Here is a 21,829-nt window from a genome sequence, read left to right as displayed (position 1 = left end):
AACTTATAGTCAACACACGGTTCTAGCAGCAGTGGCCGTTGGATGTCCATCCAACGGATGCCGTGCTTCTTCTTCAATCTCGGATATTCTAGCTTCACCCGCCCAAAAAATGATTCCTCCCCCTGACATATGGGGTGCACCGTTTCGGAAGCTGACTTGTGGGCCTACTAAGTTGACGTACTAAGGGTTTTGTCAACTTAGTCAATATAAACGATTCTAGCTGCAGTGACCGTACGATGTCCATCCAACGGCCGTCGTGCTTCTTCAACCTCTGGTCTTCTTGCTCCAGCCGCCCAAAGCAGCGCTGGTCGTGCCGCCTGCTCCTGCCTCCCGTGGCCGGCTGTGCTGCCGCGGAGGCCTCACCGCCCCCTACTACTCCCACCGCTGGCCAGGCCATCCCTCCACTCACCCACACCCCCTGTTATACTGCAGCGACGGCAGCGTAGCCGAACCAGTGAACCCTCGTACTCCTCTCCGTGTGTGCATCCACTGTCGCGTCTTCCCCGGCTCCGCGTCATCCCCTTCCTAGGCCTCGCCGTTGTCCACCGCCGTGGTGCTCTCGATGCAGCATGGTCAACGTGGTCAAGGAACGACTTCCATCGGACGTGGACTGTACGTGGAGAGGCTGACAGCTGGGTCCATGGCAGCCGCAAGGAAGTTCCTCCTTATTACGCACAAAATAATTATTCCTCCACCTGACAGCGGGGACTCATCGGATGGGCCCCCGTATTTCACGAAAAAACTGATTCGCCCCTGATTGCTGGGACCCACGAGCTACATCTTCGCACGCAAGGAAGTGCGTCCGGGAAAAAACGATTCGCCCCCGTGACTGCTGGGACCCACCAGCTACATCTTCGCACACAAGGAAGTGCGTCCGAAAAAAAAAACGATTTGCCCCCCGACTGCTGGGACCCACCAGCTACACCTTCGCACGCAAGGAAGTGTGTCCTGGCAAAAAAAACGATTCGCCCCCCTGACTGCTGGGACCCAGCAGCTACACCTTCGCATGCAAGGAAGTGCGTCCGGGCAAAAAAACACAAAATGATTCGCCCCCCTGACTGCTGGGACCCACCAGCTACATCTTCGTGCTCAAGGAATTGCCTGACAGTCAGGACCCACCTGGTCGAAGCGTATGTAGCATTGTCATTCTGGTCGCGAACGTGTACGTACATATATACTGGTCGGTGTAGAGGAGTGCATGTGTCATAGTAGAGGCACGCACGTAGCATGTACACGTACATACAGCGGTCAGGGTGCAAGAAAGAAAATATGGCCACGTATGTGTACATATGGGCGGGGTCTCGAACGCCTACTCGCGCATACGTACGGCCAGGGCTCGTGTACATGGCTGGGTCGGAACGGAGAAACAGCGTCGTCGTCGTGTTCATGGGGAGCCAACCGGCTGGGTCGGAACAGAATGCGTCGTCATGTTCATCGGGAGGGCTTGGATGGAACAGGCAATGGAAACGAGGCCTGGCGTACCGCAGAACGGAGGAAACGGCCTTGTGTTCGACCAGCCACGTTCGAAACGGAGGTCCTGTTGATCGGGAGGGGTCTGGCGTACCGCAAAACAAAGGAAATGGACCTCCTACAGTCGAAACGGGGGTCCTGTTGATTGGGAGGGGTGTGGCATACCGCAAAACAGACGAAACGGACTTGTGCTGGAGCGCTACAGTCGAAACGAGGGTCCTGTTCATCGGGAGGGGTGTGGCGTACCACAAAACGGATGAAACGGACTTGTGTTGGAGCGCTACGGTCAAAACGGGGGTCCTGTTCATCGGGAGGGGTGTGGCATACCGCAAAACGGGACTCCACGGGATACTGTTCATCTCCACCGTCGACCTCCTCCAGCCTCCACGAGCTACCGTCGACTTCCTCCAGCCTCCACGGGCTCCTGTTCATCCAGCCTCCACCGCGCGCTACTCCACCGGCTACTGTTCAACCACCCCTGCATGGGCACCCCTTCACCTTCTACTATTCATCCAGCCCTCCACACCACGAGGTCCTGTTCATCCAGAGGCAACGCCACCGCTCACTGTTCATCCAACCCCCCCACAACGCTCACTGTTCATCCAATCGATCGGCTTCAGTTAACAGCAGTAGCGAAGGAACCGCTCGATCGGGTTCAGTTAACAGCCATCGATCGATCGCTTGAGTTCAGTAACGCGTAGCCTGCAGTGCAATCGCTCAGGTTCAGTAACGTGTAGCCTACAGTGCAATCGCTCGGGTTCAGTTAGAGCCCAACACCTCGCTCGGGTTCAGTTAGAGCCAACGCCTCGCACAGACGCGCGTACATGTACGAGAGAAACGCGCATCGCTCGGCCCCCGACCTCCCACCGTAACCGGGAATTCCCCAAAATTTTCCTTGCCCTCGCTTCTACCACGGTTTTTTCCGTCATGGACGGCCCAAAGAATGTCATGCAGCTGTGTCTTCGGCTCGCCCAGGATGAAAAGTCCATTTTTTTGCCATGATTTTTTGTCATAGAAGTAGGAGCCCACCACATCTATGATGATACCGGGTTTTGTCACAATTATCGTCATAGAAGTGTCATATGTATGACAGAAAAAAATTCGTTCGACCCAAAATGTCACGAATGTGTCTTTTTTTTGTAGTGCGACTCTCCGACGGTGGTTGAAACACGAAGGGTCCGAGAACTTCTTCAGACGGCTTTGGCGCAGTAGGAGGCATATTCTTATAGTCGAGACAGGATTCATTCGACCCCTCGCCCAAGCCGGAGCCCGAGTTATAGCAGGCACATGGATTCAGCAGCCGTTTCAAGCAACGCCCGGCGCCGTGACCAGCCGTGCGGGCATGACCCGGCGCGTGGTGGAGATCCTAACTTGGTTGATCAGGACAGGATACGTCAAGAGGCTAAGCGGGTGGCTGAGCAGGCGGCTCAGCGGGCGGCTTACCAGTCTTTTCTGGTTTATCTGACGGCTTCTATTGTGGCAGGCGTGGCCACTAGGACTGGAGGTGTCCCTTGTCTAGTGTCGGCTCTGCGTAACGAGCGTTTGCCCAAGGATTTTAAGGGGCCTCGAAAGGTGCCTAATTACACGGCCGACTTACAGCCTAGGGCATTCCCACAACTCCTCTTCTGATCAACAGCAGTCCTTTTGATTGTTTCCACAATCAGGCTCATGACTTTGAACTTCTGAGGCACATCAAATATATGGAGCAAATTAATTGCATGGCCTCTGATCATCTTGTGATCACCTGACTTGGGCAACAAAGTATGCCTTAAAATCCAGTTGATAGTGGGCAGTCCTGACAACAGATAGTGTACAGATCCAAACGTGTGTGTCTCAAGTGCAGCATCTGGGATCTCTCTGTACATGTGAGCCATGGAGTTGTGATCTTTCTTCTTCTTAGCGTAGACATCCAAGTCATCCTCATTTTCCTTTGGAGCATTGATCAATTCAGACCATTCTTCAACTGTTGATTGGTACCTAGTACCCTCAAACATCCAGATTATCCTCCCATCGGGGTAGAAACGAATTGTGGAGTAGAACTGCATAATGAGCTCATCATTCCACTTTGTGAGCTTCTGCCCAACAAAGTCTACTACTCCACAAGACTTGAAACTAACTCCAGGATAGTGCTCTTCATTCTTCCTGATGTACTCCCAGTCAACACATCTCATGTCACAGACTATGGGCTTCTTGTCAAGCGGCACTGTCTCATAGAAATCCTATTGTTCTTTAGTGTGGAACCTGTAGTCCACTGCAGTTCTTCTCCTGACTGCATAGGGGTCAGTCAATATCCACTGTCTCAGACCTGCATCCTTCTTGAGCTTCATGTCTTCTGCAACTAGGTGAGCATCATTATGATCTGGGATCTTGGGCTTCAGCTTTCTCAAGACTAGTGAATCTTCATCTTCTTCATCAGCAGCTTCAGGCACTAGGGCCTTGTTCTTCTCTGCCGCTGGAATACTCCTGGTGTTCCTCTTGGGTGCAAACTTGGGTTTTGGAGCAGCAGCTTTGGGAGCATCTTTGGGATTAGATGGAGCAGCCCCTGACCTTATAGCATCTCCCAGCAGATTTTGAGCTTTAGGTGCTGGTGCAGCAACCTCTTCCTCTTCATCTTCCATCATTGAGGGCTTTCCAACAACTCTGACCATGGTCTTCTTGACCCTTTCTTCCCTTTTCTTTTCAGCCACAACTGGTTCTTTGGGTTCAGATCCCAAAGTTTCTTGAGTGGATGCTCTGGCCTTTGACATAGGAACTCTCTTGGCAGGTAGCAGTTGTGCCATACTCCTTCTTCAGCACTTTCTTCTTTGAGGTGGCCTCATCCTCAACAGCCACATAGTCCTCATCTTCAGAATCTAAGGTCTTCTTCTTTCTGGCCCTGGTGGCTGCTTTTGGCAAGTTGTTGGGTGTGCTCCTGCTGCCATCATCATAGCTGCTAGAGGGACTAGTGCCCTCACTCATCTGAACTTGCTCCTTAGACTTGTTCTAACTGTCACTCTGATCTGACATGATGCAAACTCTGACAGCAGACCCTGTGAATAGATATAGATGAGGTAGAGTGGATGAGCATCACAAAGTACTGAGGTTTTTGTAAAAGAATTGAGTCAAAAACTTAGTTTTAGTTTTCCACAGAAAGCATTTCAGAGCTACCGATTTGTAAACTCGGTGATACGAAGCAGCTTTTGGAACCTAAACTAGTGAACTCGGTCAGACAGTTCGGTGGCACCGAGACTGCTAGGGTTTCACAAAGTCCTGAACTCAGTCACACCGATTTGCAATTCTCGGTCAGACCGAGAATCACATGTGCACTGGCCTGAGCCAAATCGGTGGGACCGATTTCTACAACTCGGCCGGTCCGAGATGAGTTCGGCGGAAACCTAACCCTAAATTTTCAATCCAAAACTAATCTACGGAGTGTTTTCGCTGGATAGGAAGATCTCAATCATGGCAAGATACATGGCAATGCAATGTGCTAGGAATCGAAGTTAGGAATAGCACAAGGTTTCAAATCCATACCCTAGTTCGGCGATGGATTTGCTACAGCGGCAACAGCAGAGTTGAATCCTGTTGACGGCGGCGGAGACCAGTGGTGGGAGGTTGCTAGCGACGAGGAGGACGATTCGGAGACCCGAGGAGGCAGAGCAGGCAGTGCGCGGGCGAAGAGGTTCGGAAAATTTTCCAAATTTTGGCCCGGGGGTATATATAGCCTGACCCTGTCGGTGTGACCGAGTGGAACAACTCGGTGGCACCGAGATGCATAACTGCAAGCAGTTACTGCAACTCGGTGTGACCGAAAAGTTCAAATCGGTTGCACCGAGATTGAAAACCTAGATCAACTTAGTGATCTCGGTGTGACCCTAATGGATGGATCGGTCAGACCGAAATGCACAAAGAGGTTTTGGAAGTTTAAGTCTATGATGAATCGGGGACTCCGAGTGCTCCTCACACAGAGTGGTACGAATCTGACTTGATCAAACTTTGTGATGTAGCATGAATAGAGTTTGAGACAAGAAAAGCATAGATAGCTAGAGAAGGTTCTTAGGCATTCTTGCCCATCCACTTGGCAAAAGAAAAGCAACCAAACAATCAAAACTACAAGTGGATGTCCTCGAATGAGTAAAATATGCAACCAACATGCTCACACAATAAAATGACAAATGAAATATGTGGCAAAGCATGCACAATCATTCTAGCATCTATCAAGCAATTGGCGATGACTAGGTCATCTATATATGAGTATATTGACTTAGGAGTCAAATGAGAACATTTGATCATAGGTCATACTCATCGTTTAAGCACAAGTGGGGTTACCACTTTTACATAAAGCATTGTTGTGTTCACACCATTAGAGTTGCTTTAGCTCAATTCTTAGAGTAAAGCTCCCCCTAGATGTGAGATCCCCCCTAAGAGGGATGAACTAACCTTGGGTTTTGTCAATGATGACTTCACGTGGGTGTTGAAGATGTGGATGCTCAATGTTGATGTAGATCATTTGGAGCAATCCTTTGGAGTGAGTTGCACTTTCAATACCAACATGGGTTAGTCCCACAAGGAACAAACAAGGATATCCATAGACATAGAGTGATGCACACACAAGATGATGTCCATGAAAGCATTAGGTTACCTTGTCCCTTGTATTACCAACAAGAGGGTTTGTGACTCCTTGAACTAGTGCAAGATGTGGAAGTAGATTGCACTTGTCCTTGCCAAAATGATATGAGTGAAATATGTTGGCGGAGTCACCCTCAAGAACTCTCTAGTTCTTCTTCTTTGGGATCCACATCATCTTGATGGGAATCCTTGGAGTTGTAGTTGTACTCGATGAAGTAGAACTTGACGTAGTCTTGGGAACCCACTTGACCAAGGCCTTAGGAGCTTCTTCAAATGCATCAATCTCCTCTTGAAGCTTGTCCTTGCCTTTTTGCTTGTGGTCTTGTGGTGGAAGATCATCTTGAGCTTGTGTCCCTTTGAAGGAAGTAGGATCATACTTCTCTTGTTGAGGAACAAACTTCGTCTTGGGGTATTGATCTTCTTCCCACTCAACTCCATTGGCATTGAACTTTCGTTCAAAACTAACACCTTGGTTCTTCCGGTGCCTTCCTTGCTTGTGTACAATTTCCTCGAATTGCTTACTCCCGGCAAGGCTCTTGTAAACACCTTTCTCTATAATTCCCTTCAATAAGCTATTTTCTTGCTCAAGTGTAACTTGGCTAAGAGAATCATTAGTGGAATCAAGAGAACTACTAGAAGCAACAACATTGGATTTAGCATGATTGTTGTTACTACTAGAGGAAGAATCCTTCTTGTTCTTGTTACTAGACTTGACTTGAGGCATATAAGTAGATAAGAGTAAATGCTTGGCAATGTAAGAAGAACTTTTCTTGCGAAGATCATCATTGATTGCCTTTAAGAACTCATTCTCTTGCTCAAGGTTGAGCTTTTCGAAGCGTAACTTCTCATGAGTCCTTGAAAGTTCTTGATGATCTTCTAAGATAGTTTCATGAGCTAACTTAAGAGTGTTTAGTTCTTTAGTTAGGTGCTCAATCTTCTCCTTATCATTGTCATTCATTTTATCTTGATTAGCATGATTAATTGATGTTTCATCATAGTATTCATCACTAGAGTTGTCAACAAGTAAATCATCATCACCTAACAAGTCATCTTCATCACTATTGAAATCAACATACTCGGGGTGTGATACCTTTGGGCCTTTAGCCATGAAGCATCTTCCAAGTCCTTCATTTGGTGAATCAAATATGTTGTAGGAGTTGGTTGACACAAGTGCTAGACCGGCAACACCTTCATCTTGAGTATATTCAGAGTCGGAGTGATAGCTTCTCTCGGAGTGATTGTCGGAGTCGGAGCCGGATACCCATTCACCAACATGAGCTTGATGTCTTTGTTTTGTGTAGCTCCTTGATGACTTGTCCTTCCTTTCCGAATCCTTGCTTCTCCGGGATGTTCTTCGTTCATAACGATCATCTCTACTCCTTCTCTCTCTTGATGGTGATTCTTCTCTTCTACTTCTTCTTTTTGGAGAATCTTCTCTTCTTTTGTAGGGTGTCGTACACTCATTGGAATAGTGTCCGGGTCTTCCACAATTGTAGCAATTACGCTCACGACTAGAAGATCTTTTGTCATTGTAGGACCTTGACTTGGAACTTCTTTCCTTGCTTCTACTCTTCTAGAACTTGTTGAAGTTCTTCATCATTAGGCTCAATTCTTCATTGAAGGTTTGTCTCTCACTTGATGATGTGGGAGCTTCACATGAGGCTTTGTAAGCACCACTTGACTTGTTGTGGAGCTCCTTCTTATCCTTGAGTGACATCTCATGAGCAACAATTCTTCTAATGACTTCTGTTGGCTTGAGATCTTTGTAATTGGGCATCATTTGGATCAATGTGCACACGGTATCATATTTTCCGTCCAAAGCTCTTAGGATCTTCTTGATGATGAATTTGTCGGTCATCTCATCATTTCTAAGCCGGCAATCTCATTTGTGATAAGAGCAAGCCTAGAGTACATTTCAGCGACACCTTCACCATCCTTCATTTTGAACTTGTCAAGCTGACTTTGAAGCACATCCAACTTGGATTCCTTGACGGAGATGGTACCTTCATGCATATCAATCAAAGTATCCAAATTTTCCTTTGCATTCTCAAGACGGCTGATTTTGTTGAATTCTTCGGGGCACAGTCCGTTGAAGAGGATATCACAAGCTTGAGAGTTGTATTGCAGCATCTTCAACTCTTCCGCGGTAGCTTCACGGTTCTGTTCTCTCCCATCAAAGAATTCACCTTGCAAGCCAATACACACAATAGCCCAAACGGCGGGGTTATGTCCAAGAATATGCATTTTCATCTTATGCTTCCAACTAGCAAAATTAGTACCATCAAAGTAAGGACCTCTACGGTTGTAACTTCCCTCGCTAGACGCCATACTCTCCTAGGTTTTGAAACCAAGGCTATGACCACCAAAAGCTATGGAGATCAAGGGAAATGGAGACCAAAGCTCTGATACCACTTGTAGGATCGAAAGTATGTCTAGAGGGGCGCGATTAGACTACTTGACCAAATAAAAATCTATCCTTTTCCCAATTTTAGTTCTTGGCAGATTTTAGCAACTTAGCATGGTTCAAGCAATCTTAACACAATTCAAGCAAGCATGCAAAGAGTATATGAGCAGCGGAAAGTAAAGCATGCAACTTGCAAGAATGCAAAGGGAATAGGAGACACGGATGTTTTTGTCGTGGTTCCGATAGGTGGTGCCATCGTACATCCACGTTGATGGAGACTTCAACCCACGAAGGGTAACGGCTGCGCGAGTCCACGGAGGTCTCCACCCACGAAGGGTCCATGAAGAAGCAACCTTGTCTATCCCATCATGGCTGTCGCCCACGAAGGACTTTCCTCACTAGGGGTAGATCTTCACGAAGTAGGCGATCTCCTTGCCCTTACAAACTCCTTGGTTCAACTCCACAATCTTGTCGGAGGCTCCCAAGTGACACCTAGCCAATCTAGGAGACACCACTCTCCAAGAAGTAACAAATGGTGTGTTGATGATGAACTCCTTGCTCTTGTGCTTCAAATGATAGTCTCCCCAACACTCAACACTCTCTCACAGGATTTGGATTTGGTGGAAAGAAGATTTGAGTGGAAAGCAACTTGGGGAAGGCTAGAGATCAAGATTCATATGGTAAGAATGGAATATCTTGACCTCAACACAAGTGTAGGTGGTTCTCTCTCAAAAAATGTATGTTGGAAGTGTCGGCATGTTCTGATGGCTCTCTCCCAGAAAATGAAGAGTGGGTGGAGGGGTATATATAGCCTCCACACAAAATCTAACCGTTACACACAACTTACCAATCTCGGTGGGACCGAATTGAGAAACTCGGTCGGACCGATTAAGCAAATCATGTGACTTTAGGATTTTCGGTGGGACCGACATGCAACTCGGTAGGACCGATATGATTAGGCTTAGGGAATAACGTAATCTCAGTGAGACCTATTACACAAACTCGGTGAGACCAATTTTGGTAATGGACACACAGAGAGTTGGTCAGGCAAACTCGATGGGACTGATTCGCTCATCTCGGTAAGGCTGAAACATTACGAAAAGGAAACAGAGAGTTTGCATTGTAATCTCGGTGGAACCGATCGCTCATCTCGGTTTGACCGAAACATTACGAATGGAAACAGAGAGATTACAACCCCATCTCGGTGAGACCGAGATCCCTATCGGTGAGACCGATTTGCCTAGGGTTTGTGGCAGTGGCTATGACATCTGAACTCGGTGGCGCCGGATAGGAAGAATCGGTGGGGCCGAGTTTGACTTTTGGTTTGGGTCATATGTGGATATGAGAAAGTAGTTGAGGGCTTTGGAGCATATCACTAAGCATTTTAAGCAAGAAAGCCATTAAGCAACACCTCATCCCTCCTTGATAGTATTGGCTTTTCCTATAGACTCAATGTGATCTTGGATCACTAAAATAGAAAATGTAGAGTCTTGTGCTTTGAGCTTGAGCCAATCCTTTTGTCCTTAGCATTTTGAGGGATCCACTTTTCTCATCCATGCCATGCCAATCATTGAGCTTTCCTGAAATATTTATCTTGAAGTAGCATTAGCTCAATGAGATATATGTTGTTAGGAATTACCAAAACCACCCTGGGATAGTTGTACTTTCAGTTAGGTAAGCCGGAGGAGAGTTTCGCATCCTTGCTGGTCCAAGTCTACCTCCGGCTCTCATGAATCTGTCGCTTCAAAAGAAATTGAGGATCCTGATAAGCTAATGGATGTGAAAATCTTACTTTCCGGGTTACTCTTTGGATTTTCTGTCTTGGCAAAGGCTCGGAGTCGGAGGAAATAATAGTTACCACTTCGTCCACTTTGCGACTCGTTCCCGTGTCACCCTGATGATAATCAGTGTCAATAAGGTGGTTAAAAAGGAGCCAAGAGAGTCAAGAGCTACCTCCAACTCAGAGGAATCTTCTAGTCAAAGCAAGTCAGAGGCGCTGGCCTTCTTTCCTTTCTTCTTGGCGGCGGCTTTCCTGGCAGCCCTCTTGGCCTTCCTAGCTCTCTTTGCCGCCTCATGATCATACTTTTTCTTCCAAAATTGGTCGCCAGCCTGTGAAAGTCAGCAAAAGGTTTAAGTAAAGACAAAACATCAAGGTTGAAGGTAAATTTATTCAGTCTCGCGGCTTACCGCTGGAGACGGGTTAGCTTTGCAGAAAGGGCTTAATCCCACCTTGCCACGGTCTTCTAGGCTCTCATTCAAGAGTGACTTTGTCATGTCACTAATGACGTCGTCAAGTAAATCGTCAAGGTTGTGCCGCAGAGGGTCATTCTTCTCGCCTGTGTAGGTGCACATCAAACCGGAGCGGCAACTCAATGGAATAATCTACCAGGCAACCCGAATCCGGACCAAGTCAATACCATTTAAGCCGTTCAATAAAAGAGCCTTGACTTTAGCCATGGTGGGGGCGAGTTCCTAGCGATCAGCGGCTGACAACTTGTCTGGAAGAGGATGATTAGACTCCAGGCGCAGGGCGAAAGCCGGGCAGAGGGTTCTCATCAGCCGGATAAGTATCTTGGCAGTAGAACCATGTCTGGTTCTAGTCTTTGGGATGGCTTGGTGGATTCACATAAAGGAAAATGGCGTCTATCCGTCGTTGGATCGAGACCCCGCCAAGCTCCAAACTAGGTCCGTTGGCACATTCATTCTGGCGGTTCAAATAAAACAACTCTTTGAAGAGTAGCAAGTTGGGCTCTTCTTCAAGATACACCTCACAGAACACTTGAAGGTTGCAAATATTAGACACGGAGTTGGGTCCGATGTCTTGAGGACGGAGGCCGAAGAAGTGCAGAACATCTCTGAAGAATTTTGAGCCGGGTGGCGAAAAGCCCCGAATCATGTGATCAGTAAAAACGACGACTTCCCCATCTTTGGGCTGAGGTTTTTCTTCTGTTGGATCAGGAGCGCGGTATGACATGACTTCTTTCTTTGGTAGAGAGCCGGTTTTCACAAAGTCATCAAAGGTACTATCAGTGAGGATGGATGGGACCTAGTTGCATGAAGTGCTTGTTTTGGGCGGCATTGTGAAAAAGAAGCCTAGCAAAGAGTAAAAAATGTCGGTTCAAATTTAAGCTGGAGAAAAAACATTACAATACATATTCAGGATGGCGGCTTATAAAGGGGCCTAATGGTATATGGCTAATTACGTCAGGTTATGTAAACCGCCATGAAGCAGTGTAGGTTATTTAAGCCGCCATGATAAGTTGGATGGTGTCTATTGAGCATTGCAATTTAAATCGGCAGTTTGAGCCGCCATGGCTAGATGGATCCAACAAAATGCAGTTTTTGGCTAAGTGTTATACAAACAAGTTTCACAGGCTGCAGCTATTATTGTGGATCAACGGTTGTTCAGGAAAAAAAATCTAGACCTAAAAACCAGTATAGATGAGTTCATGGGCTCTCACAAGGTCTTTTCTTCCAGGAAAGGGGATCTACTAGTATCAAAAGTGGGAACAAAACAACTACTGCATTGGTTATACACCGTTTCCAGATCAAAGAGGCTCGTGGTACAAGTTTTGAAGATGAACTACGATGAACCACGAAGAACACAGAGAAGCTCGCAAACCCTAATGCGGATCTGAGGTACGGGAAGGCAGAAACTTATAGCTGCAGATCTACTGCGGAGGGTCGCCGCCGTTCTCTGGACCGACTCAGGTTGATGCAACGGCCGAGGTTGAGGAAGACGAGGTGCGCTGCGGCGGCGGCGGCGCTCGAGCGGCAGAAGGGTTGTGAGAGGAAGAAGACACTGGAAAGGGGGAGAATGAGGATAGACCGGTTGTGCCTATTTATAAGGAAAGACTCTTAAGTGGGCGCAAAAAACAAGGAGGCTGAAAATATGGTTATCCAGCTACTAGGACGCCTCGATTCTTGGGACATTAAGATAAAGATCTGTTGAGATATGTTGGACAAAGTGTGAATTAATGGAAGATGACGTCATGGCAGGTTATCACAGATGCAGAGGATGATGTCATGGCGGGTTATAAAACTTGTGTACAAACGAAGAGCAGAAGATTTTTCTAAGTGTTGAAGATTGACATGAACCCGTTCAAATGAATCTGGGGCTTAATGTTGGGGATATAACTATTAGATATGACCTGCCCAGGAGGGGTCGGGTTATACCTATGGCGATTCATGAAGCCCAAGACGGCACTGGAAGATGGCAGTTCAATTAAAGGGGCCAAGGCCCAAAGGCGACTTAAAGCCCGTAGAGATAAACCGTTATATGTATGTAACTTGTATTGTAAGGCAAGAATAGAAAGAGACCGAGCCGGACATTGTTTATGAGTCGGCCGAGACTCTGTGAGACGCTGGGCGTCGACCTCTGTATATAAAGGGACGACTCGGTGGCGGTTCAGGACAAGTAAGATCAGATCGAGAACTAGGTCAAGCGGATTCGCTCCCTGGTAATCGAGACATAAGCAATCCCACCTCAAACTGGATTAAGTCATTACCTTCACCGCAAGGGGCCAAACCAGTATAAACTCCCGTGTCCTTTGTCCCGTTTTAACCCCTTTAAGCTTCCTAGTTGCGATGACTCCATGACTAAGTCCTTTCACCAGGACATCTGTCGTGACAATTCCACGACAACCTGGGTGTTTTAATCCGACTCATCCACTCCATAAAGAATATTTAAACATTGTAAAAAATAAAAATATTTAAACATTGCAAAAAAAATGTATAATGAGAAAACACAAATTACATTTTTTAAATGCTCTCGCATTTAAAAAAAGTTCATGCGTAGAATAGAAATGTTCGTGTGTATGTTGTTATTTCACTTGTTTTATTTAAGAAAACTACGCGGAGAGTAGAAATTCTCCATGACATATGCATATTATCACAGGGAGAGTGGATCTTTCTGACTGAGCGGTCTATTTTTTTCAAATTTTAAATTTCTTTCGGACAAATGAGCTGAACTCTATTTTCTTTTATCCAGATATTCAAATTTAAAAATATTGGAATTCAAAAAAGATCCGCTGATTTGTCCGAAAGAAATTTGCGTACATTTAGTCTGCACTATATCTTCTTTTATCTAGATTTTTTAATTTAAATCTATTAAAATTCAAAATAATTAGTTGATTTGTCCGCAAAAATGTACGTGTATTCACACTGACCTATATTTTCGTTTATCGAGAGTAAAAAAATTAAATTATCCGAATTCAAGAAAGAATCTGTTGATTTGTTTGAAAATGTGACGTACATTCATTCTGAGCTATATTTTATTCTATCTACATTTTCAAATTTAAAATTATTTAAATTGAGACAAAAAGTTTGTTGATTTGTCCAAAACAATTTATATTCATTCATTATGCACTAATTTTAAGTTAAAATTATTAAATTTCAAACAAAAATTTAATTCATTTGCCCAAAAATTTATGTACATTCATTCTGCACTGTATTTCCTTTTATCTAGATTTTTTAATTTTAAATTATTTGAATTCAAGCAAAACTTTAGATGATTTGTCTGAAAATTTTATCTAGAATATAAGTTGTTTTCTTACATAGAAAAAAAATAATACACAAGATAAATTGTGTATATCTCACAAGCGGCGAGGTCATAGGTTCAAACCGAGGTTTTCCCTTTTTTGCACACCCTTTTTGCAATTTTTTACACTAATTCGTACTGTATGTGTTATATAAAATTAACTATGCTACCTAATCTTCAAATGTCAGTTAGTTGAGTGGTTATCTATGCGCTGCTAATCACAGTAGGTCATGGTTTGAATCGCATATTCTTATATGAGGATATTTGCGTAAATAAATAAAATGCAAGGGTGCTTTCGGCGCAAAAAACAGTGCTCGTTGATCCCCTTGGCACTATTTCTTATCATGTTTCTTGTAGCAACTATGTGCTGACCGGTGTGTAATCGAATCTAAGTCAAGGGTGTTTTCTGCAAGGGCGCTGATAGGCGCCGGTGCGCCGGCCGAAACGTTTCGGCCGGTCCAGCGCCAGCCGTTCGATCTGACTAACACGGAGGCTGCGTAACCGCTCGATCTGGACTGGGTCATCGTCTTCCTCGCCCCTTGCGAATCCCCCACTCCTCCTCCCCCGCCCGACTCACTACCCACCCCCCTGCGCGCCGCCGCACCTCCTCCCCTGCTGCCGGCTCGCTGCCTCGCCGTCGTCGCCGCCGGTCGCCGCCCTCGCCGTTGGTCGCCGCCCTCACCTATGCCGCCTTCGTGCGTTTCTCCCCTCTGTGGATGCAGCAGCGTGCGCCCATGGTTGCACCCCCGTGGTTGCAGGCTTGCAGCTCCCGGGGAGATGGTCGCATCTCCGGTGGCGCCGGCCGCCGGCCGCAGCACCTGTCGTTGTGCTCGCGTTGTACCTCGCCGTGTGCCCACTCGAGGCTCTTGCTAGTTCCAACAAAAAACGACACCGGTTGTAGCAAAAAAGTTTATCGCTTCCAGCAAAAAAAAGCTTACCGCTGCAGCCCGTCGTCGTCATTGTAGCAAAATTGTTAACTGGATGTAGCTTCTGTGGTTGCCGATTGCAGCAAAAAAATGACGTGGTTGTAGCAAACACAAAAAGAACGAAAAAAGTTTTTATCGTTTTCAAAAAAGCTTCCACTGTGGTTTGGAAAAGCTTCAATCGTGTATAAAAAAGCTTCATCCGTTAAGAAAAAAAGCTTCAACCAGACCTGCGACCAGAGAAAAAGTTGCAAAACATTGACAAAAAAGCTTCAACCGTATATAGAAAAAGCTTCAACCGTATATAGAAAAAGCTTCAACCGGCTAGCGACGGTAGAAAAGCCGTGGTTGCAGCCCACGGTCACCTCGGTCATCGCCGTCACACACCCCGGTCTCCGCGCGGGGTTGCATCAGCGTCGCCGTGGTAGCACCCCGTCGCCCCGGTTGCAGCATCTCCCGTGGTCACCCCCTCCTCGGTCGCCGGCGAGATGGGATGGTCACCGCGCACAGCCATGGCGAGCTTCGAGCGGGGAGAGGGGAGGCGTGGTGCGGCGACCAGGGGGCGGGCAGGGGGGGAGGGAGGGGGAAGGGATGGGGAAGGGGTGGGAAGGAGGGGGCAGAAGAAGAGGGGCGGCGCGCGCCCGGGAAGCTGCGCGAGATGTGGAAGCTGCGCGAGGAAGAGGGAGACCGGCCCAATCTTCAGCCGGTGCGCCGGTCCCAACCGTTTCCCTTTCTGCAAACAATAGATAATGTGTACTCACCCAACGTCACACCACTCCAGCACCGACATGTGGGCCGCATTCATGCTGACACCACGTGAGCACTAGATACGGCGGGATACGAAAGAAGTGACCGTATTTGCACGCATAGGCAAGTTATGTGACTGTAATAATGTATTTTACAACTTTTAGCATCAAATTAAACATCAAATGCAAGTTCTATGACTGTCACTGATATTACCTCGACAAAATGTGTGTCCGTTTGAGTCGCCGGGTTGGAGTTGCTATTACATATTTACACTTGAGACCCTTATTATTTCGGAAAGGAAAGAGAAAGACCTCTGCAGCAGGGCCAAGCAACGGTCAAATATTATGAACTACTCGTATCCACCAGGTCCATACACCGGAACGACTCTGCCCGTCTCCTCCAGCCAGACACACGACACAAGACGGTGCTCCCTGTCCACTCAAAACACACATGTACACCGGCGGCCACTTTGGGCTCCTTATTTGAAACACGCCCAGAACCCGCTCCTCTCCTCCCCTTCCCGTTAGTTAGATTAGACCTCTAGAAACTCTGTCTAAAGAAAAGACTAGACAGAAACCCATAGCCACCTTGAAGCCCGAACCGGAGGAATCTAGCCAGAACCAGGGATCAAGTAGGGCCGTACCTTAGGAAGTAGCCATTGCGAGGTTCGAATCGACTGGAATCGGGGAAGAGCAGAGCAAATCGTGAGAAATTTCGCAGGTTTTTTTGTGTTCTTGCCCTTTCCCGAGCAATTCGTTTGATGCGTTTCTCTCGTTTATGCGCTCAGATCTGCGGAAGGGCAGGGATTGGCGTGCAGGATTCGGAGCGGGAGGAATCTGAGGTGAGTAGTTTGAAATCCGGGCAGATTTGGTTGGCTCGCGTCCGCCCAAACAGCGTTCCTGCTTTTTTCCTGATCCATTCTTGGGTTCTTTTCGAAAGACAAATCTTGGGTTCTTTGGTTGCGAATCTTTGGAAGTTCGAAAAAAAATTCTTGGGTTCATTTGTTGCGAATCTTTGGAAGTTTTTACAGATTCTGACCAGAAAGAGCCGGAGAATAGACGATTTTTTTCTGTTTCGAGGCGATTTCTTGATGGGTGCTCTTGGTGCTCCAGGAGTGTACCAGGAATTTGTAGGACCACGTGTTCATCTTGGATGCGTTTCTTGCGTTGTTGCTGATCTGCTACAATCTTCTGGCAGTAAAGATGGCTGAAGTGAGGATTGCCAGCAGGACGGCTGTAGCCGATCGCTCTGGCGGTGGATTCTTCGTGAGGAGGGTGGCGTCTCCCGGAGCCGTGGTGGACAAGGGCGCCGTCAAGCCGCTTGCTCGTCGGGTCCCGTCACCGTCGAGCAACAAGGAGAACGTGCCACCAGCGTGGGCTGCGTGGACTGCACCCAAGAGGAGGAGCTCCCTGCCCGAGTGGTACCCAAGGACCCCACTCCGCGATATCACATCAGTCATCAAGGTGATAAACATTTCCTCTTGTGGTGCCTAGTCCAGGGTTATACAGGAACTATTCACGACAGTATCATCTAGCTTATGCTAGTTTTGTACCTTGCTGAGATTTATGCAACATCTGACCTGGTGTATCGAATTTGTACATCAACAGTGTAGTTTGTGGGCCGCAATCTCAGTTTACTTTTCAGGTGTTCTCTTTCAGCAAGATATTTGTGTATCAAGTTTTACTCCACGTTCAGTCATATATCCATTATAAATTATCATATTTTGGAACGATACTCCAGTTGCTCTGTAATGTAGTGCTTACACAATGGATATATACTGTTATTTAGGTGATGCAATATTAGATAACTGAACTTTGATGTTTTCCTGTGTCAAGTTTTAGTCCATGTTCAGTTATCTACCCATCTTTTGTTTTAAGTTTTTAAGAATTATACTCCAGTTTGTTCTGTAATGTGTTGTTTACAGTGGATTTTCTTTTCTTCCCGATTATGCTACGTTATAACCTGGATGCTCTCTTTCAGCAATGTGTTTGTGTGTCAAGTTTTAATCTCATGTTCAGTCATTTACCCGAGTTGGTCGCGAGATCTTATGGGTTTCACCTGTAGCCTACCCCAACTTGTTTGGGACTAAAGGCTTTGTTGTTGTTGTTGTTGAGTCATTTACCATTGTTTATTCTAATATTTTGGAATTATAAATTTGCTGCTTACAATGGATATAATCATATAAACTTGCTAGAACAATCATCAGTTAATGTAGACTTGACAACAAATTTTGCTTCACTGCTTCCGTTGAGTAAAACACATGCAACATTTCTCTGAAATAGTTAGCTTTTCATGACTTTTATTCGTTGTTGGAGTTGTGTCGAATATAGGGTACAAGGTAGGTTACAGTTGGACTTGTAGTTGTATTGTATTTAGATAGGATATGGAGTCGTGTCCTAGTAGGACACTTGTATCCTAGGCCTCTCACATATAGCGGGGTAGACACACGATGTAACCTATGCCAACATAATAGCACCGGAACGCAGGGGAAGCCGGCGGCATGTGCCGGTGTCCAGGGCGACCGGGTGCGGTATTGTGGCGGTGTCATGGGGAGGAGCGCCCATAGTCAGGCCTCGGGGATGTAGCCATATCGGTGAACCTCGTTAACGAATCTCGGTGTCGTGCTTGTGTGATTGCTTGATCCTCAGATGATCGACGGAGTGCCTCGGATTTATTCTAACAAGTGGTATCATGAGCTAGGTTGTTCGGAGGCTGTGAATTGTTGATCTAGAGGAGAACACGTGGAAGTTGTCGATGGGATCTAGCGAGATGCAACGAGTATGATTGGAGACATGGCAGCAGATGTTGTCGCGTCGGTGGATCAAAGTTGCTCTTGAAGATTTGGAAACGACGGCGTCGTGTTTGAAAGAAGCACAAGGCGATGCGCGCGTACGTATGGCAGTCTCGGCGATCTGTTTAGGGCGACGGCGGCGTAGCAGCAGGCTCGGACGGCGCGTTGCAGCACGTGGCGTGGCAGCCGGCAGGAAACCCAAGCACCGTTGTGGTGGGCCATCATGGTCTTGCGCGGAGCGGCCCTTGACGAACAGTGGCCTGGCGTGCGCATACTCGCGTACATGGGCGTGGTGCAGTACGGTCAAAGCAATTTAGTAACGGACAGTGATTTGTTTGGAAACAAAAGGAGACCGAGTCCGAGCGGTAGATGTGCAACATAAGGCAGCCTAATCAGATCCAAAGGAAATCCATCAGGAGGACAAAGCAAGCTAGCATTGGGATTGAGTCAGGAGCTACACCACGGTTAGTCGTACAAAGAATCTGGCGCCAGCGAATACCAGGTTTGAGGTGCAGAAGTTTGACAGAACTGAAAACCTTGGGTTATGACAGACAGCGGTGAAAATTTGCTGACACATCAAGGATGCTTGAAGGCGTTGCGGGATGTCAACCAGTTAAGATGGATGATGAGGCTGCGTGGAGTTGTAGATGGTTGCAGTCAGAAAAGTCGGCTCGGGTCAGACACATAGGGCAGTTGGCCTGGACGGTCTGACGGATCGATGCAAGTCGGTTGGTACAGAAGACGGTGCGGGATCAGTGACGGCGACATAGGAGCGTGATGCTGATGGTGACCGACTTCTGGGCGTGGAAACACGTGGCGCAGGCCCGAGGCTTGTGTGGCTTCGACAAGACTATGACGCGGGGTTGATTCAAGGTGATGTACACACGGAGCTTGAAGTCGACGGGGCGTGAGGGTGGACTGATCATCTACCATGGAGTCATGTTGAAGGTGGAGCTGGATTGAGGGGCTACGGTGTAAGGATCCAGAGAATCGAAGCCTATTCAGCGGGAAAAAGCGAGTGACACGTAGTTCGGACTGAAGCCCAATGGTCTGATGGAAGCGCGAAACTCGTCATCGGTCGGTGTTGATCGGTGGTACTCTGCAATGGGGTTTGAGTGGCGTGGGTTCGCGGCCCTTGAGACTCGACCGGGATAGCAGAGGCTCGACGCGGTAATAGCGGCGAGGCGTGCGGTACGCACGGGCATGGAGACGGGCCAGGGCTCTGGTGGTCATATGTGGTGAGACAACTGCGAATTTGACTCGGGGTGACTACAAGCAATGGTGAAATTTCTTCAAGTTTCAGACAGGCAGTCAAGAAAGGAGTGGTGATGTTGAGTTCAGGTAACTCTTATGTGTGACATCCAATATGTGAGTTGTTCACTTTCACGCAGGTCAGTGATCGGTGTGTGATGGTATTGACGGATACTCTGGAAGTTGGGAGCACAAACTAGAGTAACAAGGAACTTAATTTTGCTCGAGTGTTGACCGTGGTCAAGAAAAGAAGGGACTACAAGTTGCAGGTGGAGTCATACGGAGTCTTTGGAGTAGCAGCGGTACTCATGGGGTAAGCTCAAGTCCAATGTACATGGAAGTTTGACGCATAGACAAATCCAGGATGGTGGAGTATATTCGCCAAGGTGGAGTTTGTTGGAGTTGTGTCGAATATAGTGTACAAGGTAGGTTACAGTTGGACTTGTAGTTGTATTGTATTTAGATAGGATATGGAGTCATGTCCTAGTAGGACACTTGTATCCTAGGCCTCTCATATATAGCGGGGTAGACACACGATGTAACCTATGCCAATATAATAGTACCGGAACGCAGGGGAAGCCGGCGGCATGTGCCGGTGTCCAGGGCGACCGGGTGCAGTATTGTGGCGGTGTCATGGGGAGGAGCGCCCATAGTCAGGCCCCGGGGATGTAGCCATATCGGTGAACCTCGTTAACAAATCTCGGTGTCGTGCTTGTGTGATTGCTTGATTCTCAGATGATCGACGGAGTGCCTCGGATTTATTCCAACATTCGTGCTCATAGTTCCGTTTGCTTTAAGGGTTAAAATTCTGCTTGTAGACTGTCTGTCAACTTTAGCATGATGAAAATGGAAATGCAGTTTCACAACCTTTAAGATGATATCTTTCCATGGCAATTCTACTCGGCCTTTAAGATGATATCTATACTAACTAAAATCTGTGCAGGCTGTTGAGAGGAAAAGTCGGCTGCGAGATGCTGTGGCTCGGCAGCAGCTCCAGTGGGATGAAGAAGACTCCTCGGAGCCTGAGGATCCAGCACAAACAGATGAGGGTATTCATGGAAGCACAGCACCAACAAACGAAACCCTGGGTGTTGGCTCGGCTCAAGTTGTTGAAACCACCGCAGCATCAGCAACCTGCTTGGGCGAGGGCGAGAGCACCACGGTGGTGAAGGCATCTGATGACTGCTCCTTGCAGTCTCCATCCAGACCAAGTGGAGAAGACGACGTGGAGAAGCAACTGGCCAACTCCATACAAGAGATTGAGAATATGGTGAGCCGGAACCTGAAGCGAACCGATCCCAAGGCTACTCGGCCTTCCAAGACCCCGGCTGTCCAGAGGCGCACCCTGATGTCTATGCGCTGAGCATCACATGTCTGCTGCTTTCTTAGCGGCTAGTCCTAACTAACCATGGTCCTCGGTTCTCTGCTTGAGGATTTGGGTGGTGTTGTGCTCATGGTTCTCTGCTTGAGGACTTGGGGTATGGGCGGTGGTAGCTGGCTCTCTGCTTGAGGGCACAGTTAGGGTTACCTCATCAGACTTGATTGTGTTACTGTGTATGTACTTATATAGCATGTCTGTGTTTTGTCATTCAGCTGAAGGGCACATGAACCACCGTCTCCTTGTTTGTTGTTCCACTGTAACTAACAGTAACTAATAAGACGATAGATGTGATGCATCTTCGGTTTTGGAGCAAAATAATACAGTATCTTGTTGGTATGAGACATGCATGCCTTAGTAAGATTTTCTGGTTGGGGAGCGAGGTCCTGGCAGAATGGACTCACTTCGTATTCCATATTTTGTTGCATTCTGGTCTTCAGAATGTGTTGCAGGGCAACAGCGATTTGCTGTTTCGGAACTTTATATTGCTGCCAAGTCTTTATGCAATTGTCAATGCACTTGGAATGTCTATTCCTGGATGTTGTTATCCTCGTTTTAAGTGCTCCTGTGTCTCATGGTGGACACACAAACGCGGGCCTCGCCGTTAGGATCAAGAAACCAACAAGAGCATGATCAATATTAATAAAGAAAAGAGGAGCGCTTCGGTACAACCCCCTCACAAAACATATAAAGGATAGTATGGACTTTTCATAAATTG

General features: G+C 47.2%; 1 protein-coding gene across 2 annotated transcripts; it reads left to right on the top strand.

The window, feature by feature from the left end:
- Nucleotides 1-16,099: 16,099 nt before the first annotated feature.
- On the top strand, nt 16,100-21,455 carry LOC123137162 (protein GIGAS CELL1). Of its 2 annotated transcripts, none has more exons than XM_044556777.1 (4): nt 16,100-16,395; nt 16,479-16,532; nt 16,894-17,154; nt 20,677-21,455. In XM_044556777.1, exons 3-4 carry the CDS (start codon nt 16,894-16,896, stop codon nt 21,094-21,096), a joined length of 681 nt encoding a protein of 226 aa, XP_044412712.1. In that variant the 5' UTR covers nt 16,100-16,395; nt 16,479-16,532; the 3' UTR covers nt 21,097-21,455. The 2 variants fall into 2 exon arrangements, with proteins under 2 accessions (XP_044412712.1, XP_044412711.1); XM_044556776.1 differs by having other exon boundaries at nt 16,105-16,395; nt 16,889-17,154.
- Nucleotides 21,456-21,829: the final 374 nt, after the last annotated feature.

Source organism: Triticum aestivum, chromosome 6B (genome assembly GCF_018294505.1).
Source record: "Triticum aestivum cultivar Chinese Spring chromosome 6B, IWGSC CS RefSeq v2.1, whole genome shotgun sequence".
In the NCBI taxonomy this organism is placed as follows: domain Eukaryota; kingdom Viridiplantae; phylum Streptophyta; class Magnoliopsida; order Poales; family Poaceae; genus Triticum; species Triticum aestivum.
Note: the sequence above shows the minus strand (reverse complement) of the source record. Positions and strands in the feature narration are given on the sequence as shown.